This window comes from Pantherophis guttatus, chromosome 8, assembly GCF_059756535.1.
Source record: "Pantherophis guttatus breed Tessera chromosome 8, ASM5975653v1, whole genome shotgun sequence".
In the NCBI taxonomy this organism is placed as follows: Eukaryota; Metazoa; Chordata; class Lepidosauria; order Squamata; family Colubridae; genus Pantherophis; species Pantherophis guttatus.
The window spans coordinates 2,492,865-2,517,838 of NC_142070.1; the positions used below are offsets into that span (position 1 = coordinate 2,492,865).

General features: G+C 46.7%; 1 protein-coding gene across 1 annotated transcript in view; it reads right to left on the minus strand.

Moving 5' to 3' along the window:
- Positions 1–290: 290 nt before the first annotated feature.
- Positions 291–24,974, minus strand: part of FBXO41 (F-box protein 41) — a 35,943-nt gene continuing 11,259 nt past the window's right edge. The window contains exons 3-12 of the mRNA XM_060687208.2: positions 23,780–23,859; positions 21,859–22,214; positions 21,010–21,245; positions 18,015–18,130; positions 16,128–16,280; positions 8,005–8,100; positions 7,687–7,805; positions 6,761–6,919; positions 3,247–3,362; positions 291–2,198 (exon numbers count right to left, since the gene is read on the minus strand). Coding sequence (XP_060543191.1) covers positions 2,136–2,198; positions 3,247–3,362; positions 6,761–6,919; positions 7,687–7,805; positions 8,005–8,100; positions 16,128–16,280; positions 18,015–18,130; positions 21,010–21,245; positions 21,859–22,214; positions 23,780–23,859 — 1,494 coding nt within the window. The 3' untranslated portion in view covers positions 291–2,135. The remainder of the gene's footprint in view (positions 2,199–3,246; positions 3,363–6,760; positions 6,920–7,686; positions 7,806–8,004; positions 8,101–16,127; positions 16,281–18,014; positions 18,131–21,009; positions 21,246–21,858; positions 22,215–23,779; positions 23,860–24,974) is intronic.

Genomic DNA, 24,974 nt, shown 5'->3' on the forward strand with positions numbered 1-24,974 from the left:
GCCTTTTTGGGGTGGGTGTGGTGCCCATGGAGAAGGCTTTGATGGGGCAATGACAATCATCATCTTGATTTTTTTTTTTAGGACCCTTTGTGGATGCCCTTGGCACAGGGCATCTCACCTTCAATTCTCTAATCTTGGTCTTGGGTAACCATCCAGATTCAAAGGGTCCAATGTGGCTCGGAGCATTTGTGGGCACAGCTGTGTCTTTTTGTGGTGTGTGTGTGTGTGTCACTCCCGAAAGACAAGATGCCACGAAGCTCTCCTATCAGCTCCCGGCCTTGAGAATCCAATTTTCTTGGCATCATTTATTCTGGCTGCAGAAAGTTTAGACGACACCAGCTCTGGCTTTGAAAAAGAGTTGGCACCAGTTGTTTCTTGGAAGTTGTGAGTTGTGCTCGAAGAGGGCAGCCCAACTCTCTTTTTGACAAGGCTCCGGGTGTAATGAGTAGATGTCCCACAGATCAGATGTTTTCCTTGGTCTTCAAGAGTCCTGAGATGTCTTGGCACAGCTGGACTTTTGGACCCAATTCTGGAGTTTGGTTGGGAAAAGAGTTCTTCGAAGACCAGATTTTGATGCCTTCAAGCCTTCCCCCAAAAATGGCTCTTCGTAAAAGGATAAATTTAGAGCCAAAGCTTCCGTTCGAAACTTCTAAACCAAGCTCCACCAGGCAAGTTCTGCTACTCCCGAGTAGAAGCTACCACCTTCCAGAAGTCAGCTTCCCCATCCTTGACAGCTGATAGTTGGCTTTTTGCAAGCTTTTTCTTGTGAGACCAAACCAGCCTGTTGAGTTTCAAACTCGCTTTTCTTCAAGGAATCAAAGCGATGTTGTAAAAAATGAAACGGGAGGGAAGCGATTCCACCCTCCTTGATCGCCGATATCTCCCAAAGGTTGGACTAGAATACCTCCAAGGTCCCTTCCAACTCCGTTAGTCGGTTGGCAGAAACCAGCAGATCCAAGCTAAGGTTTGTCCAGGAGAAATTTACAGAGCTCTAAAAATAAAAATGGAAAGTTGGTGGATCTGGTGTCCCTTTTACAAAGCCAGCCTAACTCGAGAAAGATGCCTACATACGAGCAGGCCATTTTTTTTTCTCACCCCCCTCCAGCCCCCATCTTAAATTTCAGGGGTTCCTTGCTGGAGCTGCCATCCAGGAGAGGAACCAATTTATTACAGTCTATCAGAAAAGATGAAGAGACTGATAGAAAAAACAAGGCCACCCGAACGCTGGCAAAATGCTTTTTTTACACCCCGGGCAAGATGAGGGGGTTAAGCATCCTGGCTCAGAAAAGAGTGGACGTGCATTTGCGAATGTTCACTTTGGAGACAGAAAAAAAAATGTGGATTCCGTTAAGCTGTATTCCGTAACAGTTCCACGCTGCGGAGAGCGATATTCGACCTGTCCAGATGTTTTGAGTGGAGAAATTCTTGCTGAATGCTGCTTTATCCTTTCAAAATAAAACAATGACAAAGATCCGTGTTCCTTTACACCGTAGAAGCTCATCCATCCTTAAAAAATAGGAAAAAAAAATCCAAAATAAATGCCGGTTGGTAAAAAAGAAAATAGAATAGCAAGCAAAAGGACAGAGGCCAGCCGTGTGGCTGAGTTTTGAATTTGGGGGCAGCAGGAAACTACGGTTACCCGTCAGTGCAGGAGGGCCCAGCAAGGAACTGCAAAACCTCTTTTTCTGCACGATCCCGGCCTGGTGAGTGAGTTCTCGGCCTTCCTGCAGAAAATCACCCCAAATTTAGGCGAGAGAGGACAACGAAAACGATGCGACGGTTGGAGGCAGATGGTTGCGCAGCTGCCTCTGCCAGAGGAGCGAGCGAGCGAGAAAAACGGGGGGAGACGACGGCGGGAGGACGGATCTTCTTCGCAGTCTCGGGTGAGTTTTGGTAGCACCGTCACCTCTGATGTTCCTCGGGTCCTCCCGCCACGAGAAGGAGCCCATCTCTTCCGGAACTCAAGACCTGCTCCAAAATGAGGAGGCATCAGCTGGGCTTGATGGCCTTCCAAGATTGCCAGTTCAGGAGCAACTGAAGCCGGCATGGCTGCTGGTGGGTATCCCAGACAGTCTTTCAAAACGGGCGGTCAGGAGATGCAAGCGACGGTCGGTCGGGCTTGTCCCTCGCCAAGGTTAGCAACCGGATTCCACCTTAATGTGTAAAATCTTTGAGAAGCCCGGCCTCTTCTTCAAAGCCTGGAGGGAGAGGAGGGAGAGGAGAGGGGAAGTAACCTGCAACCAGCATCGACTTCCCATCGCCCGGTGCGTTCCCACAGAGAGGGCCTACTCAGGGTGCCGTCGGCTAGACAATGTCGGCTGGCGACCCCCAGGGGTAGAGCCGTCTCTGTGGCCGCGCCCACCCTTTGGAATCAACTTCCCGTGGGTCTTCGGCTGGCCCCCGACCTTCGTACCTTCCGCCGTGAGCTTAAGACCTGGCTGTTTAAACGCCCTAGCCGGGACTGTTTTAAATTGGTTTTTAGTCTGTTTTAGAATATTTTAATTTGTATTTATTGGGATTGTTTCGTTTGATGTAAGTTGCATTAATATATTTTTTTTCCAATTTTCTCAGCAATTGACACTGTTATAAGTTGAGAACATTGAAAATCAAACACAGGATTTTTTCAAACCACAACATGCAAACAAATCATGGTATGAATTAGGCCCGCAGCTGATCAACGTAGTTTCATATTGATTTAACCCTTGTTTCTCTGAAGAGTTTTAATTTGCAGAAAGGCTCACTACGGGCATAAGCAACTCCACAGAGCCCTCAATTTAAATAATTTGTAATTTTTCTCTTCCTTTTTGGGGGGGGATTTGCCTTGCTAGGGGATGCCTCGAAGCAGGACTGGAGTCCTTACTCAAAGCCTCCGGGAGTAACCTCTTGATCCTACGGGTTTCCCACTGCCCCAACATTTTGACGGATCGTTCTCTCTGGCTGGCCAGCTGCTACTGCCGAGCTCTCCAAGCCGTCACCTATCGGTAAGTGGCAGGAGTGGGCTTCAAAAATTTAAGCAAGGGGTTCTCTGTCCGGTTGATGGGTGGACATGGCCATGGTGGGCATGGCCTAGCCGGCCTCCTGCACCACGGCCGCTGCGGGTGTGTGTGTGTTTTTGCCCTCCCTGGGCTGGAGGCCCCGTTGCGAATCGGTAGTAAAGGTAAGTAGAACCCACCGCTGGGCTGGAGGCCTGTTATAAGGGGACACCTGCCATTCCCATCAATAAGTCACAATGGGTTGGGGGAGTACCTGGAGTTTGTTGATCATTTCATCAAACATTTTCTTGGCCTCCGAACTATTTGGTTCCTTAAAGTAATCGACAATCCCAACTTGGACCACGATGGATTTCAGGTTCCGGCAAACACCTTGAAGGGGGAGAGAATTTGGTTTGATACTGGGAACGCCGAGGTTCACAAAAAAACAAGATGGCTTCCATGAAGGCAAGGCGCTATCATCCATCCCTCCATCCATTCATCCATCCCTCTATCTATCAGGGGTGAAATGCTCCCGGTTCGGACCGGATCACCCGATCCGGTAGCAATGGCGGCGGGTGGTTCGGAGAACCGGTAGCAAAAATCCCTGTGCACTCCTCCCCCCCACCCATGCCCGGCTGAGCCGCGGGATCATCAGAGGCTATTTTTTTTTTTACTTTTAAACGCATTTTTTCTACAAAAATGCTTTTAAAAGTAAAAAAAAAAAAAAAGCCTCTGATGATCGTGCGGCTCAGCTGGGATCGTCAGAGGCTTTTAAAAGCATTTTTTTTTCTACAACCTCTTAAGGTTGTAGAAAAAATACTTTTAAAAGTATATATATATATATATATATATATATATATATATATATATATATATATATATATGTGTGTGTGTGTGTGTGTGTGTGTGTGTGTGTGTGTGTGTGTGTGTGTCTTTTTCTTTTTCGTAGGCTTTTATGTGCATATTCTTTCTAGCCAGGTTTTACCTACGTAAACTAAGTTGGGCTGTAAAACAACTTAGTTTACGTAGGTAAAACCTGGCTAGAAAGAATATGCATATACATATACATATATATATATATATATATATATATATATATATATATATATATATATATATATATATATGTATATATGTATATATGTATATATGTATATATGTATATATGTATATATGTATATATGTATATATGTATAGATATGTATATATATATGTATAGATATATATATATATGTATATATATATATATGCATGTAGGTCTTTGGTTATTCGGGTTTTCTCCCGTGCTTCTAGGAGCACGAAGCCGAGAACACCAGCCTGAAGATGACGAATGAGACTTCGTTGAAACGTTGCCAAGACACTTCCAATTTTACGTGGGAGAAGACCCGAATAACCAAAGACCTACATACAAACACCTGCGAAAACCTCAGAAAACAAATACACACACACACACACACACACACACACACAAGTACCTTCCTCCTATTTTCCCACAACAACCCTGTGAGGTGGGTTGACGTAATCCTTGATTTATGACCATTGGTTTAACAAGCATTGAAAGTTGCGATGCCACTGAAAACTGTGACTTAGGACTGGTCCTTGCACTTACGACAGCTGCAGCATCTCCACAATCACGCGGTCCAAATTTTGAGCACTCTGAACCAATCGTGTATTTACTTACAATGGTTGCAGTGTTTTTGCGACTTCCCAGCTGGCTTCCGACAAGCCCAATTAAGGGGGAAAAGCCCAATTCACTGAAACACAGTGAGCCACTAAAAGGACCACAGCCAAAAGGTTGCAAAATTGGGCACGACTCACTTAGTGACCGCATTGCTTAGCGACGGAACTTTCAGTCCCAATGGCGGTCATAAGTCAAGGACAACCGTTTGTCGTTCGTGCTGACAAGAATGGCTATTTCTGTTCACGGCTGCCTTGTTCCCAGCAGGCCCATTTCTCTTTGAGGTCTCCCAAAATGGAAAATAAAAGACGTGCTTTTTATTTTGATTAACGGGGCTGCCCGTTTTTAATTGCATCGTTAATCAAGAGTGTGCATCAATCCGTAGAACAAGACAATTTCATAGCAGATTTTATCAGCACCTGGGCTCTTCGGACTGAAGGATAGGCTTGTTCAGTTTTTAAGGAGGATGGGTTACCGGGCACTTTTACATGAGTAATTTAATTTAATTAGCTTTGTTACGGCCATTCTTTCCAGGGGATTTCAGCTGGCTTACAAAAGGCCCCCAAACAATGAAACCATTAAAAAAAAAACTCACATTAAACAGCCAGCCCGGATTTTAAAAAAAATATAGAACAATAAAAGGTAACCAAGCGGAACATACAAATAAGATTGCTGAAAGCACCAACTTCTTATACAAGTAGTCCTCGGCTTACAAGCTTGGAGAAGCCACAGGGGGAGGGGAGGGGGAGGGGGGGTTAGGGAGGAGGGGGGGAAAAAAGGGGGAAAAATCTGTATTTGAAAAACTTTTTCAATAAAAAAAAAAGTCGCAACGGCGCTGAAAAAAGTGACTTATGACCGTTTTTCACACTTACGACCGTTTGCAGTACTTATGACGGTCGCAGCGTCCCCGGGATCACGTGATCCATTTTTGCGACCTTCCGACAAGATTAATTTAATGGCCATGTGACTAAATTAACTGCAGGGATTGACTTAAAACTGCCGCGAGGAAGGTTGTAAAATCGGACAAAACTCACTTAGCAACCTCTTGCTTAGCAAGAGAATTTTTGGATTCCGTTAATTAATTAATTAATTAATTAATTAATTTATTTATTTATTAATCAAATTTCTATACCGCCCTACTCCCGAAGGACTCAGGGCGGTGAACAGCCAAGATAAAATACAAATAATACAAATATTAAAAAATCCCTTAAAATGATTAAATATCTTGGCCGAAACACAGATTAAAACACCCAATTTATAAAATCACAAATTAAAAATTTAAAAAAGAAGAATTAGGCCACCGTTAAGGCGGTGTAAGTTAAGGATTAACTCTAGTCCCTGACATATGACTGTCACGGAGCCTGCCCTTTATAGTCATAGGTCGTGACGGTCATAAAATGAATCAGGTCACATGACCAACTTTTTTTTTTTTTTTTTTTTGCAGCAAACATTAAGCAAATATGGGGGTCGTAAGTGGGAATCCGTCCCTCGCTATAGAATAGATGCTGTTTTGCCCGAAATGGAAATAATAAGTCTTGCTTTTCTGCAAAAAAAAAAACAGAGTTCCGTGACGGTGGCATGCTGCGAACATCGGTTCATGTGGCCAGGTAGTGACGCGTCCACGGTGTGGCCACGTGAGCATGGATGGACGGGTGGAATGGAGGGCTGACTATCCTCATTTCAGCTCTAGGTCATAAGTAGGTTGTGATTTTGAACGGTTTTGCTAAGCGACCGGTCGTAAATCAAGGAATGCCTGTATCTGGGCTGCAATATCCAGGTTGACCTGTAGAGGTCGGTCAAAGGACACACAAAACTCTTAGCACCGAAGTGTCCAACCTCGGCTGCTTTAAGACCTGCGGACTTCAACTCCCAGAATCCCCCAGCCAGCAAAGCTGGCTGGGGGATTCTGGGAGTTGAAGTCCGCAGGTCTTAAAGCAGCCGAGGTTGGGCATCTCTGGCCTAGCTCTTTGCTGCCACCTAGTGGCTGACCCAGATTTACACCCCCTACTTTTCACAGCCTGCAGAGACCCCCTCATTTCCTCCCGGTGTCCCCGATGAGGAGTGCCCCCACCTTCAAGGCCTGCCTCCCCCTTCCTGAGCTTCTACTCACTGTTGAAATGCAGTAAGGCTTTCGGGGTGACTGGGGTAGATGTCAGAACCAGCATCTCCAGGCCTTTTAAGCCTTCCCGACACACCTCGGCCGCCACCTCTTGGTTGACCTCCGTCACGTGGTCCAGCTCCAGCACTTGAAGACGCATGCAGTTCCGGGCTGATAGAGAAGAAGAAACATTGGAGACTCAGACCGGACTGGACGTTGCACCTGAGTGGTCAAGGGGTCACGGTCCTGATATAGTAAGCTGGTCAAAATTCTCCAGCCGGCAGGGTTTAAGATGGGTGGACTTCAACTCCAAGAATCCCCCAGCCAGCAGGGTTTAAGATGGAAGGACTTCAACTCCCAGAATCCCCCAGCCAGCAGGTTTAAGATGGAAGGACTTCAACTCCCAGAATCCCCCAGCCAGCAGGGTTTAAGATGGAAGGACTTCAACTCCCAGAATCCCCCAGCCCGCAGGGTTTAAGATGGGTGGACTTCAACTCCCAGAATCCCCCAGCCAGCAGGATATAATATGGATGGACTTCATCTCCCAGAATCCCCCAGCCAGCATGCTTTAAGATGGGTGGACTTCAACTCCCAGAATCCCCTAGCCAGCAGGATTTAAGATGGATGGACTTCAACTCCCAGAATCCCCTAGACAGCATGCTTTAAGATGGGTGGACTTCAACTCCCAGAATCCCCCAGCCAGCAGGGTTTAAGATGGGTGGACTTCAACTCCCAGAATCCCCCAGCCAGCAGGGTTTAAGATGGGTGGACTTCAACTCCCAGAATTCTGGGAATTGAAGTCCACAAGTCTTAAAATAGCCAGGTTTGGCCACCCCTGCCTTAAACCATGGTCAGCCTGAAGACATGATAAAACCACCTTCCGTGCCTCTTTTCCTTCCTTCTTCCTGGGCCAGAAAGGGTCCCAAATCTGGACTTACCTAAGGAAGCCAGTCCTTGCAGGCCGCAGCCGGCTCCTCCGACGCCCAGGGCTCTCAAGTGTGGCCAGCAACGCCCAATCATCTGCAGACAACGGTTACTAAACCTGGTGGGTTGCTGGCTGGAAAATATTTTTAAAAGAAGAGAGACAAGAAACGAATCGTGAAGATCACGTCGCGGAGATACAAATTAGGAAGAGAACATGTCAACGGAGCTGGTTGGAGCTTCTTCGTAGCTTGATCTCCAGAGAGCGGGGGGTGGGTGGGTGGGTTGCCAAAAAAGAGAAAAGAGACCTGTGAATATCCGGGGGTGGCTCTTACCAAGGATGGAGGGGTGCCACCTGCAGAGAGATGATATCTCGACAACCTGCTCCCAAGGCCCAGATGACTTCATGGCCCACAGGATCGGTGGAGCTCCTGGTCCGGGAAAATAGAAGAAGAAGAAGAAGAAGAAAAAAGAGATTAATTCTTCTGGAAAATGGGCATAGATTAGGGAAAGAGACCCATAGATTAGGTTTGGCAAAGGACAGTGGTGAGATCCTCCCAGTTTAACAATTGGTTTGGTGATCGCGCGCTTCGCGGCAATCTGCTCTGCCGCGCGAATCAACTGAAAAGATAAAGGTAGGAAAATAGTACGGGTGGGCCCATCTGATCGTCGGGGACAACCGGTTTGCTCCCAGCTGATCGTCGGAGCTAACGGTTCACCCGAACCGGTCCAAACCGGTACAATCTCACCCCTGGTAGAGGAGCTGCATAGGAAAACAAATACTGATATTTGTCTGTGTTTTTTTTTTTTTAAAAAAATCACAAAACGAGGGCAGAGTTGGAGGAAATTGGTTTGCAATTTACCGTAATTTTTTGGGTCACCAGTTGCCTTATCTGTACGCTCTCAGAGGTAGGCTGTACTTGTTTCTAAATAAACCAGACTTACTAGAAGTCAGAGGAATTAATTGCACAAGAGATTGGCAGACTTCACCTTAGTTTTCCATTAGGAAGGTGTGAGCATCCTTGACTAAGCTAAATCCCCCCAAAAAACCCTAGGGAATTCCCAGAAACCTGCAGGTACTCAGACAAATTGGCCATCGGCCATAAAGATAAACAACACTTACACACCTTTCAAAAGAGAGACAATGAAAAAGCTAAAAAGGAAACAAAAAGATGAAACCACCTTCTTGACGGCAATCAACAGGCAAATAGGACAGGCATTAACCCCAAGATTAAGACTACTAGACCAACAACCAAGACATAAACAACACCTCAGTCAAGGAACTACCATCTCAGACCAACCATCCAGCAGTAAATAACAGCCTAATTAAGGAATCACCAAGAATTCTCCTACCAATATTGACTTCAAGGCAAGCCACTTGTATGTAAACAGAGAGCACACCCCAGCCCTTCTAGTACAGATGATGCTACCTAGCTGGATAATGAAACATCTGCAAGAAAACTACCAACCTCAGCACTAAGGAACCCACAGTCCTCCTCCTCCTCCTCACTCTACAAAGCCTACTACCTTCTAGCACTGATGATATTATCTAGTTGGGTCATGAAACGTCTGCAAGAAAACCACAGTTTACAATAGAGAGTACCAAGGACCCCGTATTATTATTATTATTATTATTATTATTATTATTATTATTATTATTATTATTATTATTATTATTATTATTATTCCTCCTCCCTCCACAATCCCCACTCCCTTCTAGCACTGATGATGCTACCTAGTTGGGTAATGAAATATCTGCAAGAAAACAACCAAGCTCAGAGACCACCAAGCAGGAGTGGGTTCTAAATTTTTTTATTACCGGTTCTGTGGGCGTGGCTTATTTTGTGGGCATGGCTTGATGGTCATGTGACAGTGGGCGTGGCTTGATGGTCATGTGACTGGGTAGGCATGGTCAACTCAATGTCACTTAAGTCAAGGGGAGTCATAGATTTTTGACCACGCCCCTTGTTCCTTTCTCTCACGCCCAGTTTTGACTCAGTCAGTCTGAGAGAAACATCTCTAGCAGATTTGGCTTTCAGCCATTGTCTGTTCGATTACTCAGAGTCACTGTGAGTTTTTTGACCAAACAATGCTTTAGGATTTAGCAGAGGTACTGGTCTACAAAGCTTTTAACTGCTTGCAGAGCCATACCGGTCTACCCATTTGATTTTGGAGCACACTGGTCTACCACCACACTGCCTCTTACCACTGATCAGCTGTAGGGCGGCCCTTTGAAGCGCCACAGCAAGAGTTTAAACAGTTTTTTGCTGCTCTGCTATCACCGAGAGCATCAGAAACCCCTTTCAGGCAGCTTGGCCTCAATTGCCCATCTACCACCACCGAGCGGTTTACAAGGAGCGGATCGGTTCTAGCCGATCAGTTGGGAGGCTTCTTGGCTTCTCAATTTAAAGCTACGGTGTCTTGTTTTTTTTCCCTCTTCTTTGTCAAGTGAGTCCTGATTTTTTCTTTCTAGCCGATCAGCTGGGAGTCGGGAGGCAGCGAATAGATTGGGGGCGGGCCCAGGCAGAGGTGGTATTTACCGGTTCTCCGAACTACTCAAAATTTCCACTACTGGTTCGCAAGAAGCGGGGAGAACCGGTAGCAACCCACCACTGCCACCAAGGACCCCACAGTCCTCCTCCTCTTCCTCCACTCTGCAAATTCCCCTTTCTTCTAGCACTGATGATGTTACCTAGCTGGGCCATGAAATGTCTGCAAGAAAAGCACCAAGCTCAAAGAGTACCCTATTTCCAGTTGACCACCATCTCATGATAGGGCAGAACAAAAGGGTGGTCTCCAGTACCCCCATCCAGTAGGAAGTGCCTTACATATTCCTGTAGGCAAAAGAGGCCACGTAGACGACAACAAGCCTAAATGAAAACTGAATTGAAACTTTTGCCAATGGGTGGATTTTTGTGGGAAGATGTCGGCTCCCTGTTATGAGATTACGGCGTCTCACCCATCTTCGGTCCCTTTCTCTCCATAAAACGGTAAGCATTGTAAATTCCTGCACATCCCTGTGAGTCTTAGAGGTGGCAAATCAATCAATTTAATAAAAAAAATAACCTTTGTAAAACTGGCTTGGGCTTTTTTGTCATGTTGCATGACCCAGTTCCACGCTAGAGAGGAGCCTAAAAATAAGCAAGCATGAATTATCTGGAAAAATTCATCTGCCTCTCCAGCCAAGGCTCCTGAATTGTTTGGCAGTCGTCTTAATTAAAAGGATGAGTCATCCTGACAGATTAGAAAACTGCCAAATTCTGCAGGTACATCTGACTAGCCAGAGTGAAAAAGAGGGAGAAAGGGAGGGAGTGGAGGATGGGACATTTGCACCCGGAAGGACTGCAGATCTAATGTGATGCATTGCTCCCAGCCAGACCGTTAAACCCGAATTAAAGATAATCGTCGATTTACGATGATTTCCGTTGCTAAGCAAGTGTGGGAAGTACACCCCAAAAGGAAAGCACCGGAAATCTTGGAAAACTGTGCCAAAAAACAGGAAAACAAAACGCAGGGCAATCAGAAACAAGCCAGAGTCGCTCCAGCTGTGTCATTTTTTGCTTCTTGCCTTCCTACATTAAAAGAATTCCACTTTCTGGCAGCTGGCTTCTGCATCCATTTCTTCTCAGCGTCTGTGGTGTATCCCAACTGGGAACGAATCGGGGAAATTTCTTCCAACGGCAAGACAGTTGTTAAATGAGTTTCGTCCCATTTTACAACTGTTGTTCCCACCGTGGTTCAGTGAAAGGCTGCGGTTATTAAATTAGTCGCACGGTTGTTAAGTGAATCTGGCTTCCCCCATTGGCTTTGCTTGTCAGAAGGTCACAAAAGGGGATCACGGCATTTCTTGCCATGGTTGTTAAGTGAATCAGTGCAGTTGTTGAGTTAGGAACATGGTTAAGTGAATCGGGCTGGCCTAAATTATTATTTTTAATGGGTTATTTTATGTTATTTTAGATCATGGGCCAAACTATTTAATAATTTTAAATTGTTTTTAACTATTATATTGTTGGTTTTTTATCCTGGCTGGACACCACCCCGAGTCCTTCGGGAGAAGGGCGGTATATAATTTTAATAAAACTAAACTAAAACTAAACTAGATGAGACGAGAGATATGGGACGAGATGAGATGATAGGAACCAACTTTCTGTAGCACCTCACGACTCTCAGTCTTGGTGGTGCAGGAGGACCAAAACACCAAGAACACAGACAGATCCACCGGGGTAAGATTACAAAAACAGGAGACCTAAAGTCCTCCAGATGTTGGGAGATCCCTGCTTCTCCAGATGTTGCTCAACTACAATGGATGGAGTGGTATAATTCAGCAACATCTTCTGCAGATGTTCTAAAGTCCCAGAGATGACCTTGAAAAAAAACCAGGTTTCTTCAGATCCCAACATTAAAGCGGATTTGTCGTCGCTTAGTTCTCCAACCTCATCTTTGGGGTTCTCCTAAACCTATGGAGATGCTTTCTGACTGTTCTTGCAAGCCGGGATCACCACCGTTCCACCTCAGAAGCCACCTACGCCAAGTCAGCTCCTCCACTTTTAATTGGAGAGCTCCACAGAGGACCTGACCACAATCTGGACCACCTTCTACCTCACCAAAGCTCTGATGTGGGCAAGAAAGGAATCAGGAGAATGCTAGATGGTGTTGTGGCCCGTCAGCGGCCTGGGCAGCTAGTAGCTGATTCCGACAGCAAGGAGGCTGGTGTGGTGCTGCGCCAGCAGCCTGTGTAGCTAGCACTCGAGTCGGACAATGAGGAGGCTGGAGAAGATGTGGTGCCAGAGGCGGGGATTGAGCCAGGGCCTTCAGAACCTCCAGAAGCTTCCATGGGTGAAGAGGAAGAAGAGGAGGAGCCTCTTCTCAATGCACAGGCGCGCAGAGCTGCCAAAAGGCAGGAGTGGCTCCTCAGGAGGAGGCTTGGGGCTAATTGGCCACTCCCTTAGCCTATTTAAGGAGGAATGCTGACTGAAGCAATTTGAAGGGAACAACTCCATTCACATTCCTCGCGACCGGATCTTAGTTCTTTTATCAGTGTCCTGCAAATTGCTTCTGGGCTTTCTGCCAATCCTAGTAAGATTACGATTATTTATTCTTTGGATTCTTATAGGCTGTTAAGAAAGTTAATAAACAGCCTTTGTTTGAAAAAGACTGATTTAATTTAGTCAACTAAGGTTTGTACAGACTTTGTGTGTGCTGCGTTCTTTGGGGTCCGTAGCTGGGGCAGAACAGATGGTCCCTAGAACAGGTTGTCCACACGATGCCCTCTTAGATACCAACAATGAATTAATCTCCAGGCTGGTTGGAGTATAAGAACGGCAGGGACGGAGATGCCAACTCAACAGATGCCAGGGGTGTTGTGTGTTTCCTTTCACACAATCTGCTGTGGAAAATTCTGCAGTGGAGATATTGTTCCGTGCTCCTCTCTCCTGCCAGCTATGTGTCCCCGGCACCCTCTATTCTTAGAAGCGGCGTCATGTCCGAATGCCACCTCGAGCCCACACCTCGCCGCTGCCGCCTTTTGACAGGAGCCTCGTTGTCTATGCCGCTAATTTCCTTCGGCAGAAACACAATGGCACAGCAAATGAGTCAGAGAGGGTTGCAAACAGGCAGCCATTGAAATAATCTCCCACGCCTGAATCCCGGAGGGAAAACGAACGTGATCAAACCTAAAGAGAACAACAGAGATGGAAGGGGCCTTGGAGGTCTTCTAGTCCAACCCCCTGCTCAGGAAACATTGAGAACCACTATAAGGACAGGTGCTCCTCGGTTTACGACCACAATGGAGCCCAAAGTTTCTGTTGCTAAGAGAGAGAGAGAGAGAGACAGACAGTAAAGTGAATTTTGCCCCATTTTACAACCGGTTGTTAAGGGAATCTGGCTCCCCCCCCCGCTCCCCACATTGACTTTGCTTGTGAGAAGGCCGCAAAAGGGGATCACATGATCCCAGGACATTACAAGTGTCATAAATACAGGCCAGTTGCTAAGCATCCGAATTTCAAGGAGGGGTTGGACTAGATGACCTCTAGGGTGAATTCTCTGTTATTCCTTTATTTTCTATTTTGAGGGCTGCCCCCTCTTTTTTTTTTTTTTTTTCCTTCCCCAGAGACCGTCTCATTGCCTGATTCCAGCTGGGCTAATTATAAGGTGTCTCCCTCCAAAGCTTGACACCACAATAACCCCGTCACAACCCACTGGAGAGCTTGTCTCCCTGGCAGTGCCAACTATGCCAAGAACGGAGCCTTAGCGAGATGGGTGCTGCCACCCCCAATCTTTTGTTCTCTTGCTGCTTCTCCAGCCCCGACGGAGACAGTAAAGGCTGTGATTATTTCACACCGCCTCTCTCTTCTCTGTGCGGGTGCCAAGAACTGTCTGGTTGGCATCGCTGCCAACTTTGCCGTTGTTCTCCCTGGGACTCTGAGATGCCTCTGGGGAGTACGGCTTCAGATTTGCAGCAGAGAAACCCTGAAAACAGAACTGATGGGCCGGGGGCTCCTCTTGTTTCCATTTTTATTGGTCCCAAAGGACAATATGGGTCGTCCTCGACTTACGACCACCACTGACTCCAACCTTTCCGTTGCTAAGTGAAACAGTTACGTGAGTTTTGCTCCGGTTTACTTTTCTTGCCGCCGTTGTTTGAGCGAATCATTACAGTTGCTAAATTAGGAACCTGGTTGTGAAGCGAACCTGGCTTCCCCATGGATTTTGCTGGTCAAAAGGTCGCAAAAGGGGACCGCGTGACCTCCAGGATGCTATAACTGTCACAGGGGTGAAATTCAGCAGGTTCTGGAGAACTGGTAGTGGAAATTTTGAGTAGTTCGGAGAACTGGCAAATATCACCTCTGGCTGGCCCCCGAGTGGGGAGGGAATGGGGATTTTGCAGTATCCTTCCCCTGCCACGCCCACCAAGCTACACCCACACAACCGGTAGTAAAAATAATTTGAATTCCACCACTGAGTCAAAGTCACATGCCAATTACCAAGTGTCAGAATTTTGATTGGCCATAGTAATGTAGATAAAAGAAATAATGTGAATAAAATAGGAATCATACAGAGTCAGATATATGGGCTCTGGGGGACCCTCTCTATTCACATTATTATAAGGGGAAGACATGCTTGGATACATGAACTCTGAGAGAACCTCTCTATTCACATTATTATAAGAGAGGAAAGTGCTTGTTGGAGATTATATTAACAAACAGTTAAACCCCATTAAGTGGTAATATATCTTCTGATGAAACCTAGATGTCATGAAAGGACAGCCATATGGAAAACATCTGAGTGACCTCACTATGAATGACACAAAGACCTATATGTTACAAAGAGTTACTTAATCCAATAAATTTACCCAAGGACAGTAGTAAATCTCCCATTAGCAACTCTGGGCACTTAAGGAAAAGTTGTGTGGCTAAAATAATTTTATAAACTAAAATTAATGGTATAAGTAATTAGATGAACATATTATCCAATGTATGTAACCATATAGGGAAAATCGGATGTATGATCTCATGTTAACCATATATGGAAAATGTATGATCTCACTGAATCCTTTGTCTTAGAAATGTATAAAACCAGTTGTATCAGAGTTCTCTCCTTGTTCAAAGCTTCAGGTACAAAACTGGCTCTGAACTTTGCGCAATAAAACTGTCTCTGGCTGACCCAGGAATGTTGTTTGGTCTCATCATTCCACAACAATAGGGATGCTGCAATGGTCGTTAAGTGTGACAGTCATAAGTCACTTTTTAAAATGCCATTGTAACTTCAAACGGCCACTAAACGAGTGCTTGTTAAATGGAGAACTGCTTCTAAGTTGGGGGAACGTAAGGAGTCTAGGCTAATTCCTCTCTTGACTCCGCCACCAGCTCTGCCTCTCCTTTTCCTACAGCAGCTCAATCTTGCTAGAAGGACCTTCTTGGTCAAACTGGACCGACCTTGGCCTGAGGTTGGCCGGCCAAACAGGGTCAGTCCTTCTTCTTGAGATTGAGAAACTCTGATTTGCTTGGAAGCCCCCAGTGGCCCCCGCTTATTGGGGGTGGGCTGCTGGGGGTTCGCAGGGGTTCAGAAGAACCTCTAGGTAAGAGTCTGTGCAGTTCGGAGAACCCCCAAATCCCACTCCTGACTGGCCCCACCCACCCCACCCCGCCCTTCCCAGGTTTCCCCATGTGGTCCTTTTTGGATGCAGGTAAGTGCAGGGCAGTGTGGAGGCTCGGGGAGGGCAATAAACGGTCCTACTGGAAGTTCGGGAAGGGCCTCAAGAGGGCCTCCAGAGCCTGGGGAGGCTGTTTTCGTCCTCCCGGAGGCTTGAGAAAAGCCTCCGGAGCCCGGGGAGGGCAAAAACGCCCCTCCACCATGGTGCAGGAGGCCGACTAGGCCACGCCCACCATGGCCACGCCCACTCAGCAACCGGGCAGAGAACTCCTTGCTAAAATTTTTGAAGCCCACTCCTGCCACTTACCGATAGGTGACGGCTTGGAGAGCTCGGCAGTAGCAGCTGGCCAGCCAGAGGGAACGATCCGTCAAAATGTTGGGGCAGTGGGAAACCCGTAGGATCAAGAGGTTACTCCCAGAGGCTTTGAGTAAGGACTCCAGTCCTGCTTCGAGGCATCCCCTAGCAAGGCAAATCCCGCCCAAAAAGAAAGAGAAAAATTACAAATTATTTAAATAGAGGGCTCTGTGGAGTTGCTTATGCCCGTAGTGAGCCTTTCTGCAAATTAAAACTCTTCAGAGAAACAAGGGTTAAATCAATATGAAACTACGTTGATCAGCTGCAGGCCTAATTTATACCATGATTTGTTTGCATGTTGTGGTTTGAAAAAATCCTGTGTTTGATTTTCAATGTTCTCAACTTATAACATTGTCAATTGCTGAGAAAATTGGGAAAAAATATATTAATGCAATTTATTTGGAAAAGGGATTGTTTAAATCTGTGTTTTGCAAATGTGGCCATTTTAAGATGTGTGGACTTCAACTCCCAGAATTCCCCACCCAGCCTATGTAGACTTCACCTTCCAAAATTCCTTACCCAGCATATATAGACTTCAATTCCTAGAATTCTTCAGGTAGGACTTCAACTCCCAGAATTCCCCAGCAGCATGCAGGCTGGGGAATTCTGGGAATTGAAGTCCGTATAGCTTATAAAAATATGAGTTCAAATGCTTAGTTCCAAATCATTGACAAACGCCAGCCTTCCCAGTGGAACCTGAGAGCTGTGCTGGTTGGGGACGATGGGAATCCTTGTACCAGATGTTATTAAGTTTCAGCTTATTAACAACTGCCCACCTATCCACCAAGATCCTCTCAGGGGCGAACCAATGAGAACAGAGAATCACATTAAAACGAAAACCCAATGTAAACTCCATTGAAAACACCAAACACCAACCCATGTGTCCCTGCCAGAACCCCCAAAACTAGTGCCCTGCCTCTGTGCCAACAGCAGTGGCTGATGGTCTTTGGACGGCCACCGGGAACATTGTCAGTAGCTCCTCTCCTGAGCCAGGAAAAGTGAGGGCCACTGGATTGTATGACCCGTCTCCCCACGTTCTATAGATCTTATCAGAATTGCAGAGTTGGAAGGGACCTTGGAGGTCTTCTAGTCCAGCCCCCTGCTGAAGCAGGAAACCCCATACTATTCCAAACAAATGGGTGTACCAATCTCCTCTTAAAAACCTCCAGTGATGAAGCATTCACAACTTCTGGTGGCAAGCTGTTCCACTGGTTAATTGTTCTAACTCAGTGATGGCTAACCTTTTTGCTGTCGCGTGCCAAAAGCGGGAGGAACACAGGGGAGGGGGTCGCGGACATGCATGCCCACACCCATAATTCAATATTCCCCTGTGCCCCAACCCCGCGCATGCGTGCGCAACAGCCCCCCCCGTTTCCCCCGCTTTTGGCACATGATGGCAAAAGGGTTACCGGTGGACTCAGTAGGCCCATTTTTCGCCTTCCCCAGGCTCCAGAAGCTTTCTTGGAGCCTGGGGAGGGCTAAAACAACCTTCCCCACCCCCTTGAGGCTCTGGGGAGGCCGGAAACGGCCCATTTCCCAATTTTTGAAACCCAAAAATCAGCTGGCCGGCGCGCACATGTGCGCTGGAGCTGAGCTCAGGCAACACTCGCATGCCCACAGATATGTCTCCACGTGCCACCTGTGGCACGCGTGCCATAGGTTCGCCATCACGGTTCTAACTGTTAGGAAATTTCTCCTTAATTCCAGGTTGCTTCTCTCCTTGATCACTTTCCATCCGTTGCTTCTCATCCTGCTTTCAGGTGGTTTGGAGAATAGGTGGACCCCCTCTTCTTCTTTGGGGCAGCCCCTCAGATATTGGAAGTCAGCTCTCTTCCTCACCGTGTGCTTTTCATGTAATCCTCCTTCGTCTCCTTCTTCCCCCTTTGCCTGGGCTTGAGATTTTGGAGGGTGAGAGAGTGGGTCTGGGTGCACCATTGTGACAACATGACCAGGAACTGTGCAAGAAAAACAAACATGGAGTCAGAGACCGCCGGCACGAAGTTGTAGTTTTCTACAATTATATATTTCACATTTAGAGGTAGTTCTCGACTTACGATCATAATTGAGCCAAAAATTTCTGTTGCTAAGCGAGACCTATGCTACGTGAGTTTTGCCCCAACTTTCTTGCCACCGTTGTTAAGTGAATCACTGCAGTGGTTAAGTTAGTAACTCGGTTGTTAAGGGAATCTGGCTGCCCCCTTGACTTTGCTTGACAGAAGGTCGCCAAAGGGGATCGCGTGATCCCAGGGACACTGCGACCGTCATAAATAGGAGTCAGTGGCCAAGTGGCTGAATTTTGATCTCGGGGAAGCTTGTAACGGTTGTTAAGTGTGAAACACGGTCACAAGTCACTTTTTTCAATGATAGGGTAACTTCGAATGGTCACTAAATGAAGTGTTGTAAGTCGAGGACTTATCAGTATATATGCAACAAACAAACGAGAGCCGGGCACATCACTACATTGTGAGGTAAATCGTGAGGTAAACAGCATAGAGAGCACACAAAAGGGAAAAAAAAGCGGGAAAAAAGGGAAACTCCCCTTTTACACCCATCAACCAATCATAACGAAGGTTGCCTCATGCAGCAGCCCGCACTCTCCAATCAATCAACTACAATGGTGTGTTGTGGCTCATTATACTGTACACTTTACAGTAATATTTAATCTTTAATAAGATTAAATATCTTATAGAGGCGCTATTATGCAAAGACACTGGAGAAAAAAAAAGAGAAATGGGCTCCATTTCTCCACTACACTCCAAATGGGAGTCTGCTTTGCAACCACAATAAACTGATACAAGTAGTCCTCGATTTACAACACGCTGTTTAGTGACTGTTCAAAGTTACAACATCACTGAAAAAAAGTGATGCATGACCTTTTTCTCACACTTACGACCGTTTTGGTCACGTGAACAAAATTCAGACGCTTGGCAAGCTGACTCATATTTATGACTGTATCCCGGATTCCCTTAGCAACCATGTTGCTAACTGAACAGCTCCAAGGATTCATTTAACAACCGTGGCAAGGAAGGTCGTAAAGCGGGGCAAAGCTCACTGAACCACTGCCTCACAGAGATTTGGGGCTCAGTTGTGAGCTTAGGTTGAGAACTCCCTGTACTTTATGGAATGGGGTAGGAACCAGAATCAGATTAGCATCCCCGCTTGACTACTGCAGGAGTCGAACGAGGAGCTACCCTTGAACACTATCCACCAGCATCCAATGGCACAAAAAAAGGCCGCCACGTTATATCTCGAGGCACCGTATCGCAGCACATCACATCCATGTTGTGCATGTTGTTTGCTGGACACAATTCAAGGCCTTGGTTTTGGTGGGCGTGGCCAACTTTTTTTTTTTAATTTTTCAAAGCATTTTTTCTAATGCTTTGAAAAGCCTCTGCCGATCAGGCAACTCAGCTGGGATCGTCAGAGAGGCTTTTTAAAAAAATGCTTTGAAAAGCCTTTCCGACGATCAGGCAACTCAGCTGGGATCGTCAGAGACTTTTCAAAGCATTTTTTTTTACCACCTCTTCGGCCAAGAAGATGCAGAAAAAAATGCTTTGAAAAGCCTCTGACGATCCCAGCTGAGCTGCGCGATCATCAGAGGCTTTTTTTTTTTTAACTTTTAAAAGCATTTTTTCATCGGAAGAGGTTGTAGAAAAAATGCTTTTAAAAGTAAAAAAAAAGCCTCTGATGATCCTGCGGCTCAGCTGGGCATGGAGGGGCAGGGCGCAGGGATTTTTGCTACCGGTTCTCCGAACCACCAGCCGCCATCGCTACCGGATCAGGCGATCCGGTCCGAACCGGGAGCATTTCACCCCTGATGTATAGTTAATTTTAACTGGTTTTTTTAAAATGGCATATTAAGTTTTGTTCTTTATGGCGAGCTGGCCTGCCTTCAACGAGCAGGAAGTTGGGACACAGCGAGTAAATAAAGAAATTGGCAATCAACAAAGGGCAAATATTGAATCGAGAAAAAAAAAAAGTATAAGCATGTATCAAATCCAGACTCCACCAGGAAAATAAATATTCCGTGCAAGTCCACTCAAATGAAAGTCCACTCAGTGGACATTCTGCAAGTCCACTGCAGAATGAAAAATGGCAGCTGGAATGACAGCCCAGGACGAGGAGAAAAGGGAACATCAGTTCACACCACATCCAGAAAACCCTCAGAGACTCTGAGACGCTTGTGACAAATATCGGTACAGGTAGTCCTTGACTTACAACCATTCGTTTAGTGACCGTTCAAAGTTACAACGGCACTGAAACACGATGATTTACAACGACGGTCGCACCTCCCCATGTTCACATGATGAAAATGGAGATATTTGGCAACTGGCATATACAGTTAGGCCTCGACTTTTAACCACGACGGAGCCCAAAATTTTATATTGTGAAGTGAGGCAATTATTGAATTTTTGCCCCATTTATGACCTTTCCTGCCACAGTTGTTAAGTGAATCACTGCCGTTGCTAAGTTGGCAACACGGTTGTTAAGCGAATCTGGCTTCCCCATTGATTTTGCTTGTCAGAAAGTCCGTCATAGGGGACTTCCGGTTTGCTGGCCGCCGGCGAAGACGGTCTCTTCTTAAGGACCGCCAGCCCCGCCGTCTGTAGAGCCGCTTCGACATCGAGAAGCGGCTTGAAAACTCCAAAATCCGAAGGATCTGAATTTTGATTACCTGGCCATGAGGATGCTGCAATGGTCATAAATATGAAAAATGGCCATAAGACATTTTTTTCTGTGCCGTTGTAACTTTGGTCACTAAATGAACGGTCGAGGAGTACCTGTAATAAAAGAGAAGAACCTCCAACCTCAGGAGCAGAAAGCTCTGTTTTACCTTTGAGGAGACTCTGGCATTTTCCAGCAATACCCTAGTCCACACTGCGGGGTGTCGTGCCACAAATTTCCAGTCCTTGCAGACTTCCGCGGCCCTGAGCAAGGTCTTGGTGTCGAGGTACGTGAAGATGCAGAAGAGGGCAGCCCGCATCTTCAGGATTTCCGGGCTGATGACCTCGTTGGAACGGGAGGCGCTTCCCCTCTCCGGCCGGGCCGCTTTTCCAGCATCGGACCTGGCTGGGGCGTAAAAAATTATTAATTATGTTTATATGCCGCTCAGCTCACTGTCAAGCCACTGGGTGGTTTACGAGCATCACCAAAACAGAGGTGCAAACTTTGAGAGATTAAATACAGGTAGTCCTCGACTTACAATTATTATTAATTGTGTTAAAGGTAAAAGTTCCCCTCACACATACGTGCTAGTCGTTCCCAACTCTAGGGGGCGGTGCTCATCTCCATTTCAAAGCTGAAGAGCTAGCGCTGTCTGAAGACGTCTCCGTGGTCATGTGGCCGGCATGACTCAACGCCAAAGGCGCATGGAACGCTGTTACCTTCCCACCAAAGCTGGTCCCTATTTTTCCACTTGCATTTTCTACCTGCTTTTGAACTGCTAGGTTGGGACAAGTAACGGGAGCTCACCCCGTTACGCAGCACTAGGGATTCGAACTGCTGAACTACCGACCTTTCGATCGACAAGCTCAGCATCTTAGCCACTAAGCCACCGCGTCCCATTAATTGTGTTATTCTGTTATTATACAATTATTATTAATTCTGTTATTCTGTTACAGTTAACCGATGATTAACCCACTACTCCTACTGGACACTGGTCTACCTGGTGGACATACCCTACCTGCCATCCTGGAATTGTGTCCTGGCCTGGAGAAATTCACCTGCTGGACCTCAGTGGGCACCCTGGGTTCCAGCTCCCACATTTCCGCCTCCGACTCGGTGGTCCGGGATCCGATATCAGAGATGTCTCCTTCTTCGCCCTCGGTGCTGTTCCGGTACGGCCGGCGGTGCCAATTTTGAATGGCCTGTCTGCGCAAAGCCGAGCTGCGCACACCGGCGGGCCGGTCGAAGCCGCTCTCTGAGCCTCGAGACTGGTAGGATGGCCCATTGCTGTTCTCGCCCCCATGATAGGCTTCAGGACTGTCGCTGTCATAGCACCCCGAACTCTGGGAGATCGCCTTGGCGCAGCTGGAGGCCCTGAAGTGAGAGAGCCAAAAATCTAATAAAGTATCAAGTCTTCTAGGTCTGCTTTCGAGTTGCCATAAGCAGGAGGGGGGAAAACTGACGGAGCTGCTCAGCTGCCTCGACCAAAAGCACATTCCGCGCGTGCCTTTCTCCAGATTGTATCCCAGGTTACTGAGGTCAGCAGGAAAGATGTGCTTTCTACAGCCCGAAGAATGTGATTTATGACACCCGGGGGGGAGGGGTAGACAGGTTCATAGGGAGCCGTAAATTACGTGGAGGCAGAGCTGACTCCGCTTGGGTAATTACCGAAATGTTGCTCCTAATAAATAACTGAATTTCTTTTGAAAATTGGAGATTATTTGTAGCTCAGGGATAGTATGAGGGGTCCTTGGTGGAAGGGTCAAAGAATCAACTCAGCATTATCTAGAACAGGGATCCCCAAAACCCTGTGCTGTGGCATGCCAAAAACCGGGCCGCGCAAACCAGCCTCATCCGAGGGATGCAGTCAGCATGAGAAACCACGTCCCCTCCGGTCCACAGAAAAAAACTTTCTCTCCACAGAACCGGTCCCTGGTGCCCCAAAGATTGAGGGGCCTCTGATCTAGACAAGACCCACAGAGAGAAGCCAACTTCGGGGTCTCTGGTCTCTGAGCTGTGCAGTGGCAGAGCTAGTATTTTGGTGGTGGGGCCTCATGAGAAGACCCTACTCACTTGACAATAGAAATATCAAGATACAAGGCTGGCCAATGGTCAAACTGAACGGAGAACTCGCCGCTAACTCGCTGTGGGACAACTCAACGGAAGAAAACGACAATATTATCATTCATAATGATTGTCAAGCGTCGAATTTCGCTTTTTGCTGTTTCAGCCACTTTCAATTCTCGATAATATTAAGAGAGGAACGGGTCTACAGTGAGTTTTCCCATGGCAAGTTAAGGAGCAGAAAGTTGGCCATGGCGACTTTTCCTAGACCTGATTGTATAAGAGGCAGCCTTTTTCTTTCCCTGTTTCCAAAAATTTACAGGTTAAGCCCAGGTAGAAACGCACCCTCAATCCAAAGCTTGCCAGTTTCATCCCAGCCATGTTTTAACTGTGTTCCTTAGAACAGGGGTCTCCAACCTTGGTAAGTTTAAGACTTGTGGACTTCAACTCCCAGAATTCTGGAAGTTGAAGTCCACAAGTCTTAAACTTGCCAAGATTGGAGACCCCTGCCTTAGAAGATGCACGTCAGCTGATTTTCAATCGCCTTTTACAAGTTGGGACTTAGGCTGGAATAAAAATGAACCAAGCCTGGTTTCTGGAAACTTTGTGTCTGGCACAATCGCGCCATGCTTTTCAGAGAGCGAATTCAGCCCGCCACTTGTGCCAATGGAGCCGCGCGTGTGCAAATGGAGTCACGCGGAATCATCCCATCTCCCTGCCACCGGTGGTTCTCCAAAGCTGGAAAGGTTGGGGGGGCCTGCTGTTTTAACGCTTTCGATAAAAATAAAAAAAAAAGAAAAAGAAAATAAATTGAAAAAGCAAAAAAGGAAACAACCAGACATGCAAAAGCGCACGTCTACAAGTTGATTTCATACCCGGTGCTGGACGATGACCTCTGATTGGAAACGGCGTAAGAGCTGTGCGGCGTTGTGTCAGCCATCGAATGCTTGTCTCTCTGAAAGGAGAGACAACAGGGAGGTCACCCCAGTTCACCCCACGTCCATGAAACCACTAGTTCCCGCTCATTGGTGGGTTTCAGCAGGTTCTGACCAGTTCTGGAAAACCGGTAGTGGAAATTTTGAGTAGTTCGGAGAACCGGTAGTAAAAATTCTGACTGGCCCTGTCCCCATCTATTCTCTGCCTCCCAAGTCCCAGATGATCGGGAGGAAATGGGGATTGTGCAGTATCCTTCCCCCAGGAATGGGGAGGGAATGGAGATTTTACAGTATGTATGCGGAAAATGATTGCAACACTTCAGGATGCATCTGAATTTTGATCTCGTGACCATGGGAACGCCGCAATGGTCGTAAATGTGAAAAATGTCACAAGTCACTTTTTTCACTGCCGTTCTAATTTTGAAAGGTTACTAAATGAATTGTTGTAAGTTGAGGACTACCAGTAACGATTTAAAGGGGAGTTTCTTTCATAGATCTGTATTTTACAATATTGATTTCATTGCATAATACCAGACACCCTGCCTCCAGATGATTCAAATACCTCTGAATTGTTCCAATATTTGAGGGGCTGCCCCAAAGAACAGGGAGGGGCAACTGATTCCCAAAAGCACCTGAAAATAGGACAAGAAACCAGCGATGGAAACTCATCAAGGAGGGAAGCAACCTGAAATTAAGGAGAAATTCCCTAACAGTGAGGACAATTACGGTAATCAGTGGAACCAGAAGTTTTGGGTTCTCCATCACTGAAAGTTTTCAAGAGGAGTCCCTTGTCTGAGATGATATAGGTCAGTGATGGCTAACCTTTTTGCTGTCGCGTGCCAAAAGCGGGGGCCGCGAGGGGAGGATTCACACGTGTGCGTGCCCACACCCATAATCCAATGCCCCCTGCACCCTGCGCATGTCCGTGCAACCCCCCATTTCCCCTGCTTTTGGCTTTTGGTGGGCCCGGTAGGCCCATTTTTCGCCCTCCCAAGGTTCCAGAGGCTTTCTTGGAGCCTGGGGAGGGCAAAAACAGCCTTCCCTACATCCCCGGAGGCCCTCTGGAGGTTGGAAACTTCCCGTTTTCTAACTTCCAGTGGGCCCGGAAGGCCTGAAAATTAGCTGGCCAGCATGC